The sequence below is a fragment of the Enhydra lutris genome, unplaced genomic scaffold, assembly GCF_002288905.1.
Source record: "Enhydra lutris kenyoni isolate GAN:26980312 unplaced genomic scaffold, ASM228890v2 scaffoldscaffold27, whole genome shotgun sequence".
NCBI lineage: Eukaryota > Metazoa > Chordata > Mammalia > Carnivora > Mustelidae > Enhydra > Enhydra lutris.
The window spans coordinates 4,945,955-4,969,237 of NW_019154111.1; the positions used below are offsets into that span (position 1 = coordinate 4,945,955).

The 23,283-nt window shown below is 44.4% G+C and overlaps 1 protein-coding gene across 1 annotated transcript in view; it reads left to right on the forward strand.

The window, feature by feature from the left end:
* Positions 1–23,283, forward strand: part of LOC111152021 (zinc finger CCCH-type containing, antiviral 1) — a 57,800-nt gene that overhangs the window by 13,542 nt on the left and 20,975 nt on the right. Inside the window, exons 2-7 of the mRNA XM_022510292.1 lie at positions 7,279–7,414; positions 9,607–9,859; positions 13,928–15,046; positions 15,493–15,591; positions 18,720–18,843; positions 21,114–21,285. Coding sequence (XP_022366000.1) covers positions 7,279–7,414; positions 9,607–9,859; positions 13,928–15,046; positions 15,493–15,591; positions 18,720–18,843; positions 21,114–21,285 — 1,903 coding nt within the window. The remainder of the gene's footprint in view (positions 1–7,278; positions 7,415–9,606; positions 9,860–13,927; positions 15,047–15,492; positions 15,592–18,719; positions 18,844–21,113; positions 21,286–23,283) is intronic.

Sequence of the window (23,283 nt, forward strand, 5' to 3'; positions counted from 1 at the left end):
TCAGTCTTCGAGGGTTAGGCTTAGGTGTTTCTAAACACTCCCCAGTTGATTATTATGTGTAGCCAGGGATGAGAACCACTCTTCCCCCCAGCCCTCATCCAAGGTGTAGGGGAGGATTTATTGCCTGGGTTAAAATAACATTTTGTTCTGTGGCTGGAAGAGAAAAGTAAAAAGGTCATTTGTTTTTAGGTTTTGGCCAGAGATTCTTGAAACTGAGATGATTATGTTCTTCCAAGGCCATCTTTGCTCTTTTTTTTTTTTTTTAAGTTATCATCTCCTATCCCAGCTCATGCTGTTTGAAGTTTATCTGCTCCAAGTGCAGGCAGAATTCTGCAAACACTTGTTCTCCCCTGGGCAGTTCATAATGGTTTGTAGGAGAGCTCTTCTCTGTGTGAGGCTGGGGGAGGGTGTTGGGAGGGGATTGGGAAGGGGGGAGCCCCTTCCACTGTGCGCTCACTTGCCTTTCCCCACCGAGAAGGCAGCTCAAGTCTCCATCTTCCCAGGTGGAGTCCTGGTCCCCGCAGGCAGCAACATCACCTGGACGCTTGTCAGAAATGCACATCTGCAGTCCCCACCCCAGACCCACCTATCAGAAACTCTGGGGGTGATTATGCTGAGTGAAATAAGTCAAGCAGAGAGAGTCAATTATCATATGGTTTCACTTCTTTGTGGAGCATAACAAATAGCATGGAGGACAAGGGAAGATGGAGAGGAGAAGGGAGTTGAGGGAAATTGGAAGGGGAGGTGAACCATGAGAGACCATGGATTCTGAAAAACAATCTGAGGGTTTTGAAGGAGCAGGGGGTGGGAGGTTGGGGGAACCAGGTGTTGGGTATTAGAGAAGGCACGGATTGCATGGAGCACTGGGTGTGGTGCAAAAACAATGAATACTGTTACACTGAAAAGAAATTAAAAAAAAAAAAAAGAAAGGAAAAAAAAAAAAGAAACTCTGGGGGTGGAGCCCAGCAGTCTGTGTTCTAGCAAACCTTCTAGAAGATTCTGATGCACCCCAAGAGTTTGAGACCCAGGCAGGAGGTCTGGGATGGGGCCTGAGAATTTGATTTCTGACAACCTCCCAGTGATGCTAGTCTGGGGACCTCACTTGGAGAACCACTGGCTTAGTGAACCCGAGGGAGCCATGGCCGACTTTCACGCTGTTTCCAGGCTGAAGCCTCCTGGTCAGTATTAAGGACGTGGACCTGGGGCAGAGTGACGAGCAGGATGTGGGAAGGAAGCTTCTGCCACCGTCAACCTAAGTCACGACCTCTGTCAAGCCCTAATAGTGGCTGATTCTGCTGAACTTGTCTTCCCAATGCCAGTCCTAAGAAGTAGTTTCTCTCTTGCCGTGTGCCTGGTCCCACCCTTCGCAGATTCACGTGCATTGGGAACAGTCCTTTAAATAATCCAGAAGGGCTTTTTTTTTTTTTCCTTCTCCTCCCCTACCTTTTTGGTTTGGAAAAGTTTTGATCTGCTTTTGTTTTTCCAGACTATGTGTTTTTGCTTTTGTTTTGTTTTGAGATGGGAGTTCATTTGTCAGATCTTCCTCCTATTTGAGTTACCTCGGAGTTCCTCATTTTATTTCATTTTTGATTTCTCATTTTATCAGCCTCCGTTTACCAAAGTAAAAAGTGAACTGCTTCCTCATAGGCGTACCATGTTACTTATTAAATATCAGGTGGAGAGTTCCTGTCACTTAGTAAACATGTAATAAACGTTGGTTTCGTCCTCCCTGGCTGACTCCGGAGGAGATGAGCACGAACTGCCCCACCCTCATGGCAGACCAGTATGAAATTAGGCAAAGGGAAAATTAGGCAAAGAGAAAAGCCTCTGAGAAGTGGGGAGTAGCCTAGGGAATGTGGGAAAATGGAGCAGGGCCTCCCTGGGAGGACACTGTTGGTTAGAGACCAAGGCTAGACGTAGATGTTGCCGACTGAAGCTGGGTACAGAGTGCGTGTCCCAGAGGACATTAGAGGAGTGAGCAGTTTGCCTGAGGGTAGAGGTGAGAAATGACGGTGAAACTGAGCCCCCTTCAGACAGGCTGCAGCAAGGACCCAGCCAACTCAGTGCCAGGCGTGAGTGTCTTGGGTGAGCACGGAAAAGTCTGGAGACTCAGGGTTCTGGACAGTACCATTAGGCTGCCTGGTGGACTCTAGTTATTTACAGGAAATGTTGACTTTGGGGATCTTGGAAGTGCCCTACTCCTTCTCAGCTAGGACAGGTAGGACCATTGCTGCATCTAGCTTTGACCTGGAGAGGGGCTGGGTCCTCTTCTGTGATTCTGATTTTGCCATAAGAGAGGGGCCATCGTCTTGGCAAGGGTCGGGGGACGACGACGTCTGCATTAGAGGCTAAAGAGAAAGCAAAGATTCTCAATTCCTTTCCAGGAACGGTTGTCATGTATCTCAGAGACAGAAGGTGAAACCTGTCCAGTGGTGGGGTGTTTATTTCACCGAGGTCATTTTCAGCTCCACAGCAAGGGGATCATTTTTTAAAAAAGTTAAATTCAATTAATTAACATACAGTGTATTATTAGTTTCAGAGGTAGAGTTCTGTGATTCATCAGTAGCAAGGGGGGATCATTGATGGCTCTTGCTAGTGGAGTGAGGGGCCTTCTAGCTAAGGTGTCTCCCATTCATCTGGTGATACAGCGGTTTTCTGCCTGGGCTGGAGGCCGAGGACCCCCTCCCCCTCAATGTCGATTCTCTCTAGATTCCCCCCTCCCATGGGGGGTGGGAGGAGTGATAAGGTGTAGTCGTAGCCCAGCTGCAGAGGGTCCTGGTGGGGACTGCTGGGAGCAGTTTTATCGGAAAACACAGAACCCCAAAGCAAGCTGAGAGAGCTGAAGTCAGCTTTATCAAGGAGCGCCAGAGACGCAGAAGGCCCGCCCGAGGAAATGGCTAGAATAGAGGCTGTCACCGGAGCCTGCTCAGCTGCCCTTGACTTCTCTATGAAGCAAAGTGCATGGGAGGGCCGATTGGGTTCTGAGGGCTCAGAGGGTAGCAGACACAGTCATTGATTCTGTGATTTTTTTTTTTTCCTGAAGGCAGTTCCATAGCTAGATCTGAAAGCAGCTCCAGAGGGTTTCAGAAATGCCTTACACCCAGACTGCAGCATTTGCATAGTGCCCCCCTCCCCACTTTTTAGTAATCTCTATACTCTACATGGGCTCAAACTGAAGACCATGAGATCAAGATTCACGTGCTCTACTGACTGAGCGCCCCAGCCAGGCACCCCAGAATAAGTGACCTTTAAAGATTAATTTCTAGAGAATAACTTTTATCTAGATGGTCACATTAAAAAAGTTATCAGCTTCATGGGGCGCCTGGGTGGCTCAGTGGGTTAAAACCTCTGCCTTCGGCTCAGGTCATGATCCCAGGGTCCTGGGATCGAGCACCGTATTGGGCTCTCTGCTCAGCAGGGAGTGTGCTTCCCCCCCCCCCCCGCCTGCCTGTCTGCCTACTTGTGATCTCTGTCCGTAAAAAAAAAAAAAAGAATTATCAGCTTTAGTAAGAAGGTTTTGCAAAGTCGTTTGCATTTCTGCTTATGGGTGACAAACAACTAAAAATAGTGGCAATAGGTGAATGTTTAATATTTGGGAAATGAAAGAAAACTATTAAAATAAAGATTTTAATTCTCCATAAGAAAAATAAAACTTGAGGGGCGCCTGGGTGGCTCAGTGGGTTAAGGCCTCTGCTTCCGGCTCAGGTCATGATCTCAGGGTCCTGGGATCGAGCCCCACATCGGGCTCTCTGCACAGCGGGGAGCCTGCTTCCCTCTCTCTCTCTGCCTGCCTCTCTGCCTACTTGTGATCTCTCTCTCTGTTACATAAAGAAATTAGAAAAAAAAAAATCTTAAAAAAAAAAAAAGAAAAAGAAAACTTGAATAAATGGAGAGAGTGTTTCTGTTTCGGAATCAGAAGATTAATGTAGTTAAGATGACATAATATCTGATCTAATTTATGGAGTTAACACAAATTAGATTCTCAATATGATATTTGTATGGAAATTGACAAAACCTTAATAAAATTTCTATAGAGAAAATAACAGATAAGCACACTAAAGAGTTTTTGGAAAAGGAGTAAGCCAATGATGTGATAAATTATTCCGTTAATATTTAAAATATGGCGCAAAGGAAATTTAAGTTGTATTAGATTTAAAGCAGAACTATAGATTGATAAAATCCCAATAGAGATTCCAAGAGTTCTAAGTTAGTTACAAGATTAACACAAAATAGTCCAGAATTACAGAATAATAAGAGAGGAATCCTATTTAATAGGATTATTATTGAGAGGCGCCTGGATGGCTCAGTCTGTCTGTTAAATGTCTGATTCTTGATTTCGGTTCAGGTCATGATCTTAGGGTTTTGAGATCAAGCCCTGAATGGGGCTCTGTGCTGGGCATGGCACCTGCTTAAGATTTTCTCTCTCCTTCTCCCTCTGTCACTTCCTTCCTCCCTCCCTCTTTAAAAAAAAAGAATAGGATTATTATTGAGAAAAGTTGATGTAAAGCATTTCTCTCCGTTTCTGACACAATTTGTCATAATAAGCTCCAGATGTTTTAAAGAATTATAGTTTAAGATCTCTCTTTTACAAGTGAAACAAAATGGTTTACTATAGTGTTTCTACTACAGTGGAGGAATTAAGACCTCAAGTATTAAAATTATGAAAGAGAGGGGTTCCTGGGTGGCTCAGTTGTTAAGCATCTGCCTTCAGCTTGGGTCATGATCACAGGGTCCTGTGGTCGAGTCCTGCGTCGGGCTCCCTGCTCAGCGGGAAGCCTGTTTCTCCCTCTCCCACTCCCCCTGCTTGTATTCCCTCTCTCTCTCTGTCTCTCTCTCTCCCTGTCAAATAAATAAATAAAAATTCTTTAAAAAATTATTAAGACTACGAAAGAAAATTGGAAGGGTCTGATCACATAAAAATTTAGCAACAGCAACCTTAATTCAAGTTCTTGGTAAAAAAGGCAAAAATTCAAAAGTATTTGAAATAAACTGGTAATAATTTTTAAAAGTATAAAGAGTGGTTATAAATCTGTAGGTCAGTAACCGTTCTCTGCTACAGACAGTTAAAAAAATATGAACAAATAGTAAGGAAGTAAGGGAAGTAAGGAAAGGAACTATAAACATCAAGCCAACATTTGGTAATAGGTCAGTCTTTTTAATAAATAAATTGCAAATTAAAAGCACAAGTCTATTTTATACCTACTGAACTAGCAAAGGTGATAAAACTCCTTGTTAATGTGCTGGCAGGAAATAGACACACTCGCAGATTGCTGGTGTGTTTCCTGGAGAGCAGTGGATCATCGTGGAACAAGCTGACAAGAAAATTCTTGTGTCCTTTGAGGCAATAGTCCCAAAGGAATAAATCCCGGGAGAATATTGTAGAAGATGGGAGGTTATTTGTACAAAGGTAATTGTAGCCATGCTATTTATATAGTGAAAACCAGCCATTCTTAACCACCTGATAATTTGATGATGGTTGTACAAACTAGAAGATATTAATATCCATCATATTAATAACTATTAAAACCATAAAGATGAGGACTTTGGCTATAATTGTGGGTAGGGTATGTAAGTCAAAAACTGGAGTGATTTTGTTATGTGGACACTGATAACTGGCCCAATTCTTTTTGTCTAATGAAAACAACATTACCATCAGGGTTTCTCAATGATCTAAGGACCTTAATGTCATTAAGTCATTTGGGGATGTTGTTGAAAGGCAGATTTCGATTCAGTATAACTAGGGTGGGGCCTGAAACTCTGGATTTTGGACAAGCTCTGCAGCCATGGTGATACTACTGGTTCTCCCACTACACTTTGAACACTGAAGACCTAGGTCTCTGCCATTGGGATGGTAGTCACTAGTTCCAGGTATGGAAGTTTAAATTAATTAAAATAAGGTAAAATGGAAAATTTAGTTCTGAAGTCTTGCTAGCTGTGTTTCAAGTACTTGGTAGCCATATTTGGAGAGCTCAGATTACAGAACAATTCCATGATCATAGAGTGTGCTCTCCTGGACAGTGCGGACCTAGGCTGTCGCTGTCTTAAAGTGCAGGGATTTCTATTTCTTTTTCTGTAGAGTTGTTTTGAAACATGCGACTAAGAGCTTGTTCCATTTCTTTGTAGTCATAGATCATATAAGTATACATTGGTATATAAGACATAGGAGAAATAAAGCAATGGATAATTTTGTATCATTAAAACATTTGATAAGTAGGGGCGCCTGGGTGGCTCAGTTGGTTAAGCAACTGCCTTCGGCTCAGGTCACAATCCTGAAGTCCCAGGATCGAGTCCCACATTGGGCTCACTGCTCAGTAGGGAGTCTGCTCCCTCTGACCCTTCTCCCTCTCATGCTGTCTCTCTCTCTCTCTCTCTCTCTCTGTTAAACAAACAAACAAACAAACAAATAAAATCTTTAAAAGGTCTGCCTTGAGCTCAGGTCATGATACCAGGGGTCTGGGATCAAGCCCCGCATTGGGCTTCTTGTTCAGTGGGGAGTCTATTTCTCCCTCTCCCTCTGTCCACCCTCCCCATTCATGCTCTCACTCTCTCAAATAAATAAAATCTTAAAAAACTGATAAATGGAATCTCTTTTCTCATTCACTTTTATTGTCAGTCCATACACGTATTTTTTTTTAAGATTCTATTTTTAAGTAATCTCTGCAGCCAACGTGGGACTCAGACTCACAGCCCTGAGATCAAGAGTCATATGCCCTATGGACTGAACCAGCCCAGGTGCCCCAAGTCCATACATGTATTCCCTAATTCTTCTTTGTCCCTCAGTGGGCAATCATTTCCAATAAATTGATTTTAGTTTCTTTGTCAATTTTCCCCCTAATAATGCATAGTAGAGGAGATACTGTTTAAAGAAGCAGTGCAGCAATTTGAAATACAGATGTGTATAATTTGTGGAAAAAATACAGTGCTGGGGAACCTGGGTGGCTCATTCAGTTGAGCGTCTGACTCTTGGTTTTTACTCAGGTTGTGATCTTGGGGTTGTGGGATTGAGCCCCCATGTCCTCCTCCCTGAGTGTGCACGCACACACACACACACACACACACACACTCTCTCTCTCTCTCTCTCAAACAAATAAATAAAATCTTTTAAAAATACATCCCCTGTACCCCCACTGTTTCATCAATTTATATTTTTAAAATGTATTCTCTAAGCAGGATTAGTTACCAAAGGATGTGGGCACTGATAGCTGAGAGTTCCCTGGATGATTTGGTTTTCTTTACTTCTTTGTCATGGAAACACTGACGATTGTTGTTTTCTTCCAGGAATTTGTGCAAATATTCTCACAACGTTCTCTCAGAAGAGAACTTCAAGGTCTTGAAAAACCATGAGCTCTCTGGACTGAACAAAGAGGAATTAGCTGTGCTCCTCCTCCAAAGTGACCCATTTTTTATGCCTGAGGTAAGTTAAATTCCTTAGTTGAAGCAGCAAGGAGAGTATGATCGGCCGTGTTGTGTCATGGATGTGTTGGAATAGGAACACAAAGTACTCAAAGTTACCACCAGGCTCTGCAGAGAGCAGTCAACAGGTGACTGTTGCTCAGTGACCTAAAGATTCCAGCAATTTCCTTCCTATTTGAAGTGACCTGAAGATACAGGAATAGAACTAGGGGATGCTGTCCATCTAGGTGGCTTCCTGGAAGGAGATGGTCTTTGAATTGAGGTTTTGGAAGACAATAAGGGTATATCGGTTGAGGATTATAGGCAAAGCTGTTGCACCAATGAAACCCCAAAATGGAGTGATTCAAATAAAATGTCATTTTATTTCTCTGTCACTTGACAATCTAGATCCAAGTTCATCAAACTATGGCCTAGGGCCAAATTTGGCCTGCCACCTGGTTTTTGAATGAGGTTTTATTGGAACCCAGCCACACCCATTCATCTGCATATTGTCCATACATATTTTCTTAACACAAGAGTAAGCTGAGTAGTTTCACGGTCCTGACTCTGTGTGATCTGGCACAAAGCAGGGATTCCTTCTGGGTCTCAACGTCATTTGCAGTTGTGCATTCGTTTGACTGACATTTAGGAGCTTGCAAATGGTGGGCACTGAATTAAATGTTGGAGGCAGCAGTGGACAAGACCTCTGAGAGTTCACACTTCCTCGCTTTGCCTTGCCTTGCGAGAACATAAAAGCATCCGGCAAACCTGACTTCCTGGTTTATAAGCTTGTAAAATGTAAATGTGCTTATTAAACGTAGAAATGCTGTCATTGGTCCTGCCCTAATCAAGGCCAGGAGCATTCTTACGTACTCATTAGAACCGTCCTAGGATCGTTAACCAAAGTGTCATTTGTGAAGTTGCTAATCGTTCTTTTTCTGCCAGAGCCTTGAGGACGCTGGTTCTCAAACTTTAGTGAGCCTCGGAATCACCTGGTTTGTTACACCAGAGTGCTGAACCCCACCTCTGGCGGTCCTGACTGTAGACGTGGGGACGGGTCTAGGGATTTGCATTTCTGATAAGTTTCCAGGGACCCCACTTAGAACCCTGCTGGTCTAGAGTCTAAAATCTGAATACTAGGCTTGAGAGCAGTGATAGCTACTTGAATCAGGTTTTCGAAGTTGTCTGTGTACTTAAATTGTTGTTGCTGGAGTCTGAAGGTCCTTGCCTTCCAGATAGATCACAGCGAACCAGGTGGACCCGGTCTGTTCCGTCTGTTGAAACAGTTTATAAATGTTCTGATCTTTGGGATTCTTTTATGTAACGATTCAAACATGGGTAGTGCATTTTATATTTTGGACATTTACATATTTTATTATGTAATCCACTCAATACCTTGGGTTAAGGGGACAGAGCAAATATTTTGCTCCTTCACAGCAAAGGAGACAGAGGCGGGGGGAGTAGGTAATTCAGGTGACGTCACAGAGCTGGGTCCAGGGCTGGGGCTATGGACTTTGAAATCCGCTGCTTCTCGACCTGTGTCATACGGTCCGGCCTCCACAACAGTACCTCAGTGAGAAATACGTATGCCCTCTTTTCAGTAAGAACTACATGTCTGCAGGGCTATTTACATAGAAATAGAAAAATTACCTTCTTTAGTTGGGTTCTTTTGAGAACCCTTGTCACGTTCTGCCTCGCAGAGACAACAGCTGCAAGGAAGACCTGCATGTCCTTTTTATTTTTTATTTTTTCTAAAGATTTTTATTTTTAAGTAATCTCCACACCCAATGTGGGGCTCGAACTCACAACCCTGAGATCAAGAGTCACATGCTCCACCATCTGAGATAGCCAGGTCTCCCCCTCAATTGCAGAATGACTTGATAACCTTCCTCTTTGGGGTTCCTTTGTAATGTAGGGCTCCTTTTGGGTCTTGTTTGGTCCTCTCTGCAGCTGGCCATGGCCATCTTACTTTGATTCTTCCAAAGGGTGATTAAATTCATGGCTCGTTTAGCTAGCTGGCAGTCCTCTTCTACCCCAAATTAATTATTGGTTGAATACAACTAATCTTATGAGTGTGAAAGACCCCATGTTTTTTCCTTTAGTGTATCTCTGCTTACCGCCAACATTTTTGTTGACTTGGGCTTTCCTTAATGACTGTGGCAGATGCGGGAAGGGGTTAATGTCCCTGGCTATTGTCTGTTTCTTTCTCTGCAGATATGCAAAAATTACAAGGGAGAGGGTCGAAAAGTGATTTGCGACAAGTATCCACAGTGTGAAAGGCTCCACATCTGCGAGCACTTCATCCGAGGGAACTGTGGCTACACCAACTGCCTCAGGTCCCATAACCTGATGGACAGAAGGGTGCTGACCATCATGAGGGAGCACGGGCTCAGCTCCAGCGTGGTCCAGAACATCCAGGACATCTGCAACAGCAAACACAGCCCAAAGAAACACGCTGGGCACAGAGGTAACTGCTTCCCACGTTTCCGTTAACAGAGGAAACAGAAACAAACTGAAATCACAAGGGAAGTGTGACTTTGCCTATAATCATTCTACCTCCCCACGTGAGACTGTTGTTGCTTTCAGACCTTGTCTGAATGTATGCATACTTTTATTGCGTTATAATCATAGCATATATGCAATTCTGCAACTTGATTTGCATGCTAAGCATTCTCCACCCCCCAATTTGATAAAATGTTTATCATTTTTCTTTTCTTTTCTTTTTTTTTAAGAGATTTTATTTATTTGTTTGTCAGAGAGAGTAAAAGCACAAGTCGGTGGAGTGGCAGGCAGAGGGAGAAGGAGAAGCAGGCTCCCTGCTGAGCAGGGACCCCCCCCCCCCAATGCGGGACTCCATCCCAGGATCCTGGGATCGTGACCCAAGTCAAAGGCAACCACTTAACGGACTGAGCCACCCAGGGGTCCCTATTGTTTTCCAAAAGCCTTTTGCCCCCCAGCTATTATCATTTTGTCCCAGTAGCGTTTTGTCGCCATTGTTTTGTCACTTTCTCTCCATCTTTGCGCACATGTCAACACTGACAACTCACACACATAACATTTTTGTGGGTAGAGCGTTTGAGTACGCTGCTTTCAGGAGCCATCACACCTGTACACCTGTGTATAGAAGCATGTACACCTGTGTGTAGAAGCATGGACTTCCTGAAAACAGAGCCACTCTCTTCCATAACCACAGTACAATTAATACAGAAAGTCTAGCATTAATGCAAAGCAAACACAATTTAATTCACAGTCCTTAATACTATTTCTTTAAAAATGTATTTATTTTTACCTTTTAAGTTGTGGTAAGAGATAACATAAAATTGACCCCTTTAAGCATTTTTAAGTGTACATCATGGTATTATGTTCACACTGTTGTTGGCCATCGCCACATCGATCCCTGGAACTTTTCCATCTTCCGGAACTGAAACTCTGTACACAGTAAACAATAACCCCATTCCTTCCCGTTGCCTGCACCTAGCAACGTGCCATTCTGTTTTCCGTCTCTATGAATTTGACCTCTCCAGCATCTTCATCGAAGGGGAGTTATATAGGATATATACTTTGTGATGGGCTTATTTCATTTCCATAATGTCTTCGAGGTTCATCCAATCCATGTTATAGCATGTCCTTCCTTTTAAAAAAAAAGAATATATATATATATATATATAAATTATATATAACTTAAGAATTGCAGTAAAAATATACCTAGCAAAATTTACCATAGGAACCATTTTTTAAAAAAAAGGATTTAATTTATTTATTTGATAGAGACAGACACAGCAAGAGAGGGAACACTAGCGGGGTGGGGGGAAGGTTCCCACTGAGCAGGGCACACAATGCGGGGCTCAATCCCAGGACCCTGAGCCAAAGGCAGATGCTTTAATGACTGAGCCACCCAGGTGCCCCGCATCTGAACCATTTTTTTTTAAGATAAAAATGTTTATTGGACAGCATTATATAAAAGTAAAAAATTATAAATTGTATCTTTTTGCTGTAAGTGATATCATACAAGAGTGAATACAATATATGTTTCAAAGAACAGGAAATGTATGAACCATTTTTAAGTGTTCCGCAGCATTAAGTACACTCACATTGTTTTGCAGCCAATCTCTAAAACTCCCTTCATCTTACAGAACTGAAACTGCATACCTGAGAAACAACACCTCCTTCCTCCTCTGCCCAGCCCCTGGCAACCACCGTTCTGCTTTCTTTTTCCATGAATATGACTACTCTAGGGACCAAATATAAATAGAATCATATGTGATTTGTCTTTTTGAGACACTGGCTTATTTTGCTTTGTGTAACACTCCACACTGTATGTATATGCCCCATTTTGTTCGTCCCTTTGTCCCTGGTTGGATACTTGAATTCCTTCTACCTTTCGCTGTTGTGAGTAATACTGCTGGGAACATGGGTCTACAAATACCTGCTTGAGGCCTTGCTTTCAATTCTCTTGGGTATGTGCCCGGAAGTGGAATGGTTAGGTCATGTGGTCATGCTCGGTTTAATTTTTTGAGGAACTGTCATTCCATTTTCACAGCAGCTCTGCCATTTTGTATTCCCACCATCACCGCACAAGGGTTCCATTTTTCTCCACCTCTTCATCAGTATGTGTTATTTTCGGCTTTTAGGATAACAGTCATCTTAATGGGTGTGAAGTGATCAGTTCCATTTCGTGATCATTTTCACATTGTTCAATGATATTAACCCTTGCAATTTTTTGAGGCTTTCTGAAATGGATGTGAAAGAGGTGAATTTTATAAAGCAAATAGAATACCTAATTCTTAGATTCTAGAATACGTAATAAATAATTACACCTCCTTATATTTGAGACAGGCTTTATTATGAACCAGGGATTTTTCACCCAAAATATCTCATCATTGTTCCTGACAGCAAAGCTGTGAAGAAAGGAAGGTGTATTATTAACCTCATTTAGTTGATAAGGAGACCAAGGCTCAGAAATTATTTATTTATTTATTTATAAGATTTTATTTATTTCTTTTAGAGCAAGACAGCATGAGTGGGAGGGGCAGAGAGAGAGAATCTCAAGCAGATTCCACGCTGAGCATGGAGCCCGATGCGGGGCTTGATCCCAGGACCCTGAGGTCATGACCAGAGCTGAAATCAAGAGTTAGATGTGTACTGACTGTACACAACCCAGGCACCCTGAGTCTCAGAAATTTTAAATGACTTTTATCACAAGCAGTCTTAAATCGTTTTTCACTGTGAATAAATAAGGATATTTCCAAGGTTTCACAGCAGAGCTTCTGTGTTCTGGTCCCCTCTCTGGTGTTTTTTCTCCCACATCGCAATGCTCTCTGAACAGGGGAACCCCTGGAGGGGTGTTTTCTGGCATAGTTTCCCAATATAAATACATTGTATGTGAGAGAGATCTTTATTATCCCTCCTGGTTAATTTACTTAATTAACTATTTTGATGGCAGGAGAAGGATGTTTGCTTTCACTCTATTACTGCTGCTTTCTGAGTTTGAAGGAGAAAAGTCCCTCTTCCCCCACTTCCCCACACACAATATTACGGCTCCTATACCACACACAGGTACACACAACACACATACCGCACATATACACACATACCCCACGCTTGTACATGCCACACAGAAACACATGCATTCACACCATGCACACATACCTCACATCTCACATACCACACACCACACACGCACATCTTACTGACAGACACATCTCACACACCAACAACGTATCACACACGTGTATCTCTCTCTTTCACATATACAATGGCCCTCACACATGTACACCACACATATGTCTTATACACATATACCCCTCACATGTGCATGCACACCCAGCATGATACACACCACACATAAATGTCACACATGCATACACACACACCTACCTCCCCCACACACTCTTCACACAGACTCACAAACACGCATGCTCCCTCATTCCGTCCTCTTCCCAGGGAGTGTGACTCATGTGATTTCTTGAGAGAGGCTAATTCTTTTTGATGTTTCTCAGTTAAGCTTGGGCATTTGGTGATGAGACGAACTCTGGAAAAACTACCAGATTAAATGGAGTCAGATCTTAACACGGTGGATTGATTGATTGATTGATTGGTTGATTGATGAATCTTTAATTTGTTTGGGAACCTTTGTCACAACATGGGCAAAATCTTAATGACTTGGAGAGTCCCCCCTGATTCACACTCGCGTGCGTCTCCCTTCGTCAGAGCGATGAAAGTTGACTTTGAACCAGAGCACAGTAGACAGCCCTACCTAAGAGTCTGGGGGCTGGGGGGTTACATCTTAGGCCCTGGAGAGAAGTCGAGAAGATCCAGGGTCACTCTGAGTCTCAACCTAGGCCATGGGGGTGGTGTTTCCTGCCCTTCCAGCAGAACAACAGATTTCTTCGTCACCTTGAACACCCTTCTCAAGGTGCGGACACACTAGACGGGGACACTGATTTGACAGAACAAACTTGGAGAAGCTGAGGAGGAGCCGTGGTGAGAACCCACACCTGATTGTGCTCATTTTCCTGGTTTCATCTTTCCCCAGGTCCTCCGGCCTCCCGCAGAGACCCGGCCTACCGGGGGAGAAGCAAGAGCAGAGACCGGTCCTTTCATGGCAGCATGGAGTTTCTTCCATCGGCTTCAGCCTCTACTCAGAAGTCCTGCACGGCTGCTGCAGATCAGATCGGCCACAGGCTTCCCCAGGAGGACGTGCCCGTAGAGGACCTGGCCCACAAGTTCGTGCATCTGGGAAGTCAGGATGGCCCTCAGCCTTCTCCTGTCCCGCCTCAGACGGATCATGTCAGAGGAAGAGGTCAAGCGGGAGGAAGCCAGCGGTTTTCGGAAAATGGCAGCCCAAAGGATCTGTTTTATGGGAATCAAGGTAGCGTTTACCTCCCTTCTGATTCAAAGCCTGCTTCCAGCCGGAAGGGCCCTGCATCGTGGCTGAATGGCACCAGGAGAGAGAGTTTGTTTTCCCAGAGTCAGGCTGCCCCTGGCTCTCCTCCCGATCCCACGACGGCCAGGAAGAACACGGGCCTGCTCTCCTCTGACAGTGTGAGCGCCGAGGGCAGAAGCAGGAAGCAGAACGTCCAGTATGGCCCGCTTTTTAGTAATAATGTTGATGGAACAGCCGCAGATATAACTTCCACAAGATCTTTCAGTTACAAAACTGCAACCAGTGGACAGAGGGAAAAATCGCTACCTAGGAATCGGGACGCTGGAACCACTCACGGTAATGTCCAGACCACTGGCAAAGTTGCAGGTGGCGACAACCCTGCCGTGGCATCTGTGAATGGTCAATGCAGAGAGAAGACAGTGTGGGCTAATCACTCTGTCCACGGCACACCAGATGACCCCAGTCAAGTTGCGGATGAAACCTCCAGAGTCAGTAAAACCGGGGCCACTGGTTTTGACTTCACGTTGCCATTCAGAGGGGATAAAAATGCGCCGTGCTTTGGAAGTCAGAATCTGGAAGGCCAGGTCATGCCGACACCTTGGGAGACCACTGTCCCCACACCACAAGTCTGTACTCCGTCCAAGGTGCCATCCTCTACATCCTCCTCAAGTGACAGAAGCGCAGCGTGTGCAAGTCATGGTCAGAACTCTGCCACCGTCTTGGTTAGCCCCGCCAGTGAGCTTGCGAGGACCCCGAGGTGTACTCCATGTAAGTCACCAAAGGACAACGGGGGCGCCATGTCTTGTGTCGGCAGCAGAGCAGTTATGGCTGGTGGCCTCTCTGGGGACGTTCCCCAGTAGTTAATAAAGGGCACAGAGTTAGAGGGTTTGGTTAAGGGGTGGTCCTGATGAGGAGACTGGTGTGAAGACTCAAGTACCAACAGTTGCATCATGTGGGGTAAGCCGCCATGTTTCCTGAGGACGGGAATAGTTGGGTCATGGGTTAAACAGTAAGCATACCTCTCACATGACCCAAACATTTGTGTTTGCTTTTATGGAGGGGCTGTCTAGGCTCTCATGAGCAACACATGAATCTGGAATTTTCTTGAACTTGGCGCCTGTTACATATACTTTCTCCCGTTGTGAGATAAGGTATCTTGATTTTTGGTCTAAGCACTATGATTGGCATCTGCACATCATCTTTTTTTTTTACAGATTTTGCATCGGACGTTGAGAGCACCAGCTCTTCCAGGATGGCTGATTGTGGCTCAAAGGAAATTTGTCTTGACCATCTGTGTAGGGGCTGTCAAGTTGGTGAGTAACTTAAGGATTTTCTAGGAGCCAACATTTACTGAGCATTTGCTGTATATTAGGTGCATTGCCAAGAAACTTAGGTGCATTGTCTTTAAACTTCACAACAACCCTAGAAGCAGGTTCTGTTGTTAACCCATTTCACAGCTGTGGAAAGTAGAGGCACTGAGAGGTTAGAGTAGCCAAGTTGATTTTGACTCTAAATTGCCCAGCCAGCCTGTGTTCTCAATCGCTGTGTGATATTATACTTCCTCCTTTTGCGATTCACGTTTAGGTGAAATATTATACTTTGTCAAGGACCCTCTTTCCATATGCTAAAAGCAAACAAATAAAAAAAAAAAATCCAAAAAAATAAAAGTGTCCCAGCTGACCCACTTCCACAGTTCATGTCCTGCCCTTTAGGCATCGTGTCTGTTCTGGGCCATGGGCTCTCTGCGGCCATTTCTCACACACGTACTGAGGGTCCTGCACGCCACAGTCTGGGAGCCACACTTGTTCGCTGTCCCCTCCCACCAGGCTTCCTACAGAGCTGTGTCCCGTGGAACCATGTCTGGGACAGATGGCAGCCCTTGTAGCCTGAGACCGCCTGCTCACTTTTACGCCTCTGTCCCGGGTCCCGGCATCCCACTGGAGCTCCTCTGTTGGACCCCTTAGTGGTCTTAGACTCAATACCTGGTGTCAGAAAAGGAAGATTCTGGCCTTGTGTTCTTGAAATCCTAAGTCTTTAACTTAAGTGCTTTTTTTCCTTTTTAATTGTGGTAAAATATACTTAACATAGATTTTACTATCTTAATCATTTTTTTAAAAGGTTTTATTTATTTATTTGAGAAACAGAGAGAGAGAGCACGTGTGCCTGGGAGTGGGGGGAGGGCAGAGGAAGAGGGAGAAGCAGGGTCCCCACTGGGCAGGGAGCCCGAGGCAGGACTCCATCGCAGGACTCCAAGATCATGACCCGAGCTGAAGGCAGATGCCTAACCGACTGAGCCACCCAGGCGCCCCATCCTAACCGGTTTTAAGTGTATAGGTCAGTAGGGTTAGAGTCACTTTATTGTTCAACCCATTTCCAGAACTCTTTTTTCGTCTTGCAGAACTAAAACTCTACTGCCCTTCGAGCAGCAGCTCTTTATTCCCCCGTCTTCAGTCCCTGGCAGCTGTCGTCCTAATTTTTGTTTCTCTGAGGAGGACGACTAGAGGTCCCTCATGAGGGGAGTCACACAGGATTTGTCTCTGTGATGCTGCCCTCTGTCACTTTGTGTCACGTCCTCAGGTTTCATCCATGGGAAAGAGAATTTCCTGTGTGAGAATTACCTTTTCCTTTTTAAGGCTGAATCATATTTTATTGTGCGTATTTGCCACATTTTGTTTATCCAGTTGTCTGTGATGGATATTTGAGTTGCTTACCCTCTGGCTGTTGTGAATAATGCTGCTAACGGCTTGGGTGTGTGAGATCTGCTCAGGACCTTGCTTTCACTTCTTTTGGGATATACACCCAGAAGTGGAATTGCTGGATATCATGGTAATTCAGTGTTTATCCAAAACACTTGTTTTGGGGGTCGCCTGGTTGGCTCAGTTGGTTAAGCATCTGCCATCAGCTCAGGTCATGATCCCGGAGTCCCAGGATCGAGCCCCGCATTGGGTTCTCCACTCAGCAGGGCGTCTGCTTCTCTCTCTGCCTATTGCTCACCCTGATTGTGCTCTTTCTTTCTCTCTCTCCAACAAATAAATAAAAAAATAAAATCTTTTAAAAAAATAAACAATTTGTTTTGATGATTGCATGTTTAATGTTTCAAGAAGCTACATTTTCTGTAGCCGTGTGCAAGGGTTCAAGTTTCTCCGTCTCCTTGCCAACATATGCTTTTGTTTTGTGTTGCTTTGGTTTTAGAGCCGCCATTGGAATGGGCGTGAGATGTGGACTGTCCTGAATGGTTCTGTAGTTTTCAGTGTGCCTCTTCTGGTTTTATTTTATTTCACTTTTAAGGCTTTATTTGTTTATTTGAGAGAGAGAGAGAGAGATTGAGCATGAGTGGAAGGGGTAGAGGGAGAGGGAGAGAGAATCTCAAGCAGACTCCGTGCCAAGCGCAGAGCCTGACGTGGGATTTGATCTCACCACCCTTAGATCAGGACCTGAGCTGAAACCAAGTGTTGGAGGCTTAACTGGCTTCGCCCCCCAGGCACCTCCTGTCTCTTTTGGTTTTTAAGGTAATCACATGCCGGGGTGCCTGGCTGGCTCAGTCAGTGGAGCGTGTGGCTCTTGATCTCTGATTGTAAGTTCGAGCCCCACATGGGGTCTAGAGCTTACTTAAAAATAAAATTTTAAAAATACTAAAGTAATCACATGTTTTTTGAGCATTTCAAAATGATTTAAACCTCAGAGAATGCAGATTTTCTGCATTCCTGTGTTAACGGGCTTATGATGTTAATGCCAGCAAGCACTCATTTCATAGCCGTGTGTGCAGAGCCCTGTGCGGGGGATGAAAGCCACGCAGTGAGGCAGGCTTTTTTTCTGTGAGTTTGTGATGGAGGCGCATCCAAACATCCACTAATGAGAAAACTGCATGACATAAGTAAATGCATAAGTAACAGAAGTATCAGCTGGGGACTGAGTTAGGGCTAAGGGAATGCAAAGTACGAGTCAGATCAGAGCAGAGTGAGATGAGTGAGGGAATCCTTCTGGAAGAGCCATATCTTAGGCCAGGGCTTCGGGGAAATGCATACAGTTGTGGACGCTAGAGAGTGTTTTGTCTCCATGGTACCCCTTGGTACCATGAAGGGGTAATAGTACATCTCTGATGTACTGTTACGATGTACCTTTACGATGTACCCCAGAAGCAGTAATAGTACATTTTCGATGACGTCAGATTTCCATGTGGATAAAGTGACTCCTTGGGGAGTGGGGAATTTCTGTTTTTTGATGAGTCTCTATTGGTGACAAGGGAAGCTGAAGATACAGATATGGGGCAGTGTGGGCAGGAACCAGCGTGCGCAAAGGCGTAGACTAGAAATGTGCTTGCATGCAGGTCCAGCAGAGAGGGAAAGGCAGGCCTTCAATGGGGAGAGTCAGCAGCAAACTTGGTTGAACTGGTAAGAGCCCCCACTCAGCAGACCCTCAGACCTCCTCTCTGTCTTTGTAGAAAGCTGCAACAAAGTTCACTTCCACCTGCCCTACCGGTGGCAGATGTGGCTTGCAAACACCTGGATGGACCTCCAGCCCATGGAGAATATCGAGAAGGCCTATTGTGACCCCCAAATCCACACGTAAGTTGGTGGCCGGACTGTGGCTTGTGAGGTCCACGGCATCATCAGAACAAAGCATGGTGCTATGCTCACGGCAAGAAGAAAAAAAACATTTTCCTTCAGAATCGCACTTAGGTTTCTGGTACCTCTTGAGATAAAGATGGCAGTTGCCTGCTGAGTTCATGAAGGAAAACAGGAGCTAGATCTGAAGTCACAAAGAACCTGGCTAATACTAGGGGTTCTGGGACTGTTTGCTAACTCGTGTGATACAAGCAGTGACACAGGTACCATCACTGTGTCCTGCAGAAAAACACATTGCAAAATAAAAAAGTTAAAAAAAAACAAAAAAAACAAAAACACACACACACATTGCAGAGGTCGGTGGGTATTCCTGTGAACTCACGCTAGGACCAGTGATGATAGCTCAGAAGAGCCTCTGGCTTAATTTCATAGCTGTAGAATACAAGTTGAGTAATTTCATATAGTTCTAGTGCAGAATTTTGTTGTCTACTTGAGCATTTTATATCTTCTTTTATGTTTGCTATTTTCTCTATCCTGGAGGTATCTAAAAGGATACCTTACATTTCTGTTTCTGCCAGGGGTTGAACTGGGTGATAGCTCTCATGACCATATATATAAGGTGCATCCTAGTTTTATTAAGGAAACTCTTTTTTCCCCCTCATTCCCTATGCTGTACTTTTCATCCCTGTGACTTATTTCATAACCGGAAGTTTGTACCTCTTACTCCCCTTCACCTATTTTGCCCATCCCCCAACACCCCCCCCAACTCTGGCAACACCGATTTGTTTTCTGTATTTATGATTCTGTTTCCTTCTCCCCCTCCTCCTCCTCCTCCTCCTCCTCCTTTCTGTTATAAGGAAATTCTTTGCGAGGGTGGAGGTGGGGTGGGGTGGGGCAATGGTTTACATGCCATCCTCTTAGAGAATTTTTGGTGGAGATTGTGTTACTGCATGTTGCCACTAGAGAGCAGCATCAGCTACTTTCTTGTTTGGAGGTGTGCTTCTCCCCCCTAGGTAAATCTGAAGCTGGCCTTCTCAACCTTAGCACTGTTGACTTTTGGGGTTAGATAATTATTTGTTTTGCGGGGGCTGTTTAAGCAGCATTCTTGGCCTTTATCCACTAGATTCCTGTTGTGGACCAAAAATGTTTTTCAACTGTGCTGCGTGTTCCCTGGGGGATAAAACTTCTTTATTGGGAACCACTGATTTAGGAGGTGTTTCTTAGAGCAATAATTTTCCAGTTTGTTGGTCTCAGGACCCCTCTACAGTCTTCAGATATATTGAGGATCCCAAAGAACTTCTGTTTATGTGAATTATAGCTATCAATATTTACCATATTAAAATCAAAACTGAAAAGAATTCAATATTTATGGATTCATTGAAAAATAACAATAAACTCATTTATGGTAACGTAAATGCCATATTTTCATCTGCCTGTAAGTAGATATAATTACTATAAATAGTTACATGTAATAACTATATATATGTATGTAAAACTAAGTAATAATCTGTTTTCCAAAGCGAAACAGAAAAAGTCATTCAGAAGAATGACGTTGTTTTATATTTTGAAAAATCTCTTTAATCTGTTGTAGAATCACACATCCTGTAGCCTCTGGAAAACTCCACTGTGCACCTGTGAGAGTATGAAAGTGAAAAAAGCAAAATAATGTCTTAATATTATTATGAAAATAACTTTAACCTTCCAGGCTTCCTGTAGCTATTTAAATAATAATTCTTGAAAAACCCGACCTAATGTGAGTTTCTGACATTGAACCAATCTTTTTTTTTTTTTTTTTTTTTTTGTGGGTCCACTTTATTCTGGCATATTTGTTGAGGAGAGAATATATTTTGTGACATCATTAACTATATGGGGTGGGTAACTTACCTACCCTATCTGCATTTTAACTTTTTTCTTCTTATTTATGTATGACCTGGAGCTTTATAAAGAAAATTTAGGGGCACCTGGGTGGCTCAGTGGGCTAAAGCCTTCGGCTCAGGTCATGTTCCCGGAGTCCTGGGATCGAGTCCCACATCGGGCTCTCTGCTCGGTAGGGAGCCTGCTTCCCCCTCCCCTCTCGCTCTGCCTGCCTCTCTGCTTACTTGTGATCACTGTCTGTCAAATAAATAAATAAAATCTTAAAAAAAAAAAAAAAATTAAAAGATCCCAGTCAGCTCGAAGATCTTAATTCTGTGCTTTTGTTATGGAAGAACAGATTTTAGAAGATGGAGTTTGATGAAATATTCTGTTAACTTTAAGCTTTTCTCTCTCAGCTTTTCTATTGGAGATAAAGACATCGATTTCCAGAAAATGACTTGTAATTTTAATCCTATCCGACGCATATCCACACCGTCTATCACAGCGCTGACCAATTTTGACTTTGCCACAAAATGGATTTGGTACTGGAAGAGTGAATCAGACAAATGGATTGAATATGGAAAAGAGGTGAGTACCTTCCTGCTCGTGGAGGCTCTTGACATCTTCAGAAAAACCACTAGTAAAATGTTTGACGCGAGAGGGGATGGGGTAGTGGCAATAGTGCTTTTTCATGTTCCGCACAGCTGTATTTGCATTTTTCTTAGCAAGCGTACACTCTGTTGTCATAAGCAACAGCATCTGTGAATTATTTACAAGGAAACCCTTGAGACCTGAGTCAGGACCACACCCTTCTTTCCTCACGATCAGGGCCCGAGGTGGAACCTTGAGCCAGCTTCCTCTGTGTGAGTTTGTAAATACACGGAGACTCCTGCTTCCAGCAAGTGGAGAAGGCAGGGTGAGAGATCAGAAGACTGGTCTCCAGGATCCCGGCAGGGTCTGGGGTTCAGATGGATGGGAAGGACCGGACCTGGAAGATGGAAGGTTTACCACCCCCCACCCCCCACCCCCAGGGACATGGAAACAGACGATAGAAGTTCAGATAAGGGAGTTATCTGACCCCTTCTGCTGGGGTCATGATCCTGGGGTCCTGGGATCAAGCCCCACATAGGGCTCCCTGCTCTGCGGGGAGTCTGCTTCTCCCTCTCTGTCTGCCCCCTGCTTGTGTGCGCGCTCTCCCTGACAAATGAATAAATAAAACCTTTAAAAATAAACAAATAAGTAAATAAAATAAACACAAATTTAAAAAAAAATGAAGCCAGAGCCAAAGTGGGGACAATGAAATGCCGGCGAAAGGTTTTATTCCACATAGACGTCGACGGGCCCTGAGTTTGGCTGTGAGCGGCCTCACACCCGGAGCACGCGGGGAAGCACCGTCTGTCACAGGATCAGCTGCGCCTCCACGGGGAGAACACAGCAGTTCCTCAGGAGAAACATTGCTTTTTTCTGTCAGTGGAACCTGAGGAGACCCTCTCCTCTGGGGCCACAGAGAGGGGAGCAGCCAGTGAGGTCCTCCCCAGGAGCCCTCCCCACTCCACTCTTTGTGGTACAGTGGTTTCCCCGCTGGCTTCGCAGCAGATCTGTGTCAGCAAACAATCACTCAAAGAACCCAAACGAAGGATCAGGGGGTAGAGCAGAGCTGCCCTGTGGAAATAGGAGAGGGGCTCAGAGCCTGGTCTCTTGGTCTCTGTCCCCTTCACTCTTTTCTGTCCTGTGGTGGCTTGTAGAACAGGATGGAGTGAAAACCCCTGTGATGCCAACCTCTGTCCAGGTTCTCTCCATGGTCCAGCCAAGGATGATGTCAAAGTGCAGTTCTGTAAAAGTGATTCTGTGAGTTGACTGTGGAAGTAGAAATGACAAACTCAAATTAATTAGCCTTGGTTAAAATAAAAATAAACCATAGGCCTCAGTGGTTCTTATGTCAAATACTTGTGGCTTTTGGTAAGAGAGGGAAGAGGGGTGGAAAAGATTTGCATTCTAGGGACATCAGGGGTCCCAGAAGCCAAGGACGACTGTCAGTGGGGAATAGATGACATTTAAATGTACACAAGTTCCAGTGCTCATGTTCCCTAGTAAAACATCAAGAAATCGAGAAATTTCTTTTTTTTCTAATTATTAAAGATTTTATTTATTTATTTGACAGACCAAGATCACAAGCAGGCAGAGAGGCAGGCAGAGAGAGAGGAGGAAGCAGGCTCCCTGCTGAGCAGAGAGCCCAGTGTGGGGCTTGATCCCAGGACCCTGGGATCATGACCTGAGCTGAAGGCAGAGGCTTAACCCACTGAGTCACCCAGGTGCCCCAAGAAACTTCTGATGAAACTTTTTTTAAAAAAAGATTTCATTGATTTGTCAGAGAGAGAATGGGAGAGAGCACAAGCAGGGGGGAAGGTGGCAGGCAGAAGGATAGAACGAACAGCGGGGAGAGGCAGAGAGAGAGGGAGAAGCAGATTCCCAGCTGAGCAGGGAGCCTGTTGTGTGGGTCTCTATCTCAGGACCCCTCCCAGGATCATGACCTGAGCCAAAGGCAGACACCTAACCAACTGAGCCACCCAGGAGTCCCGTCTGATA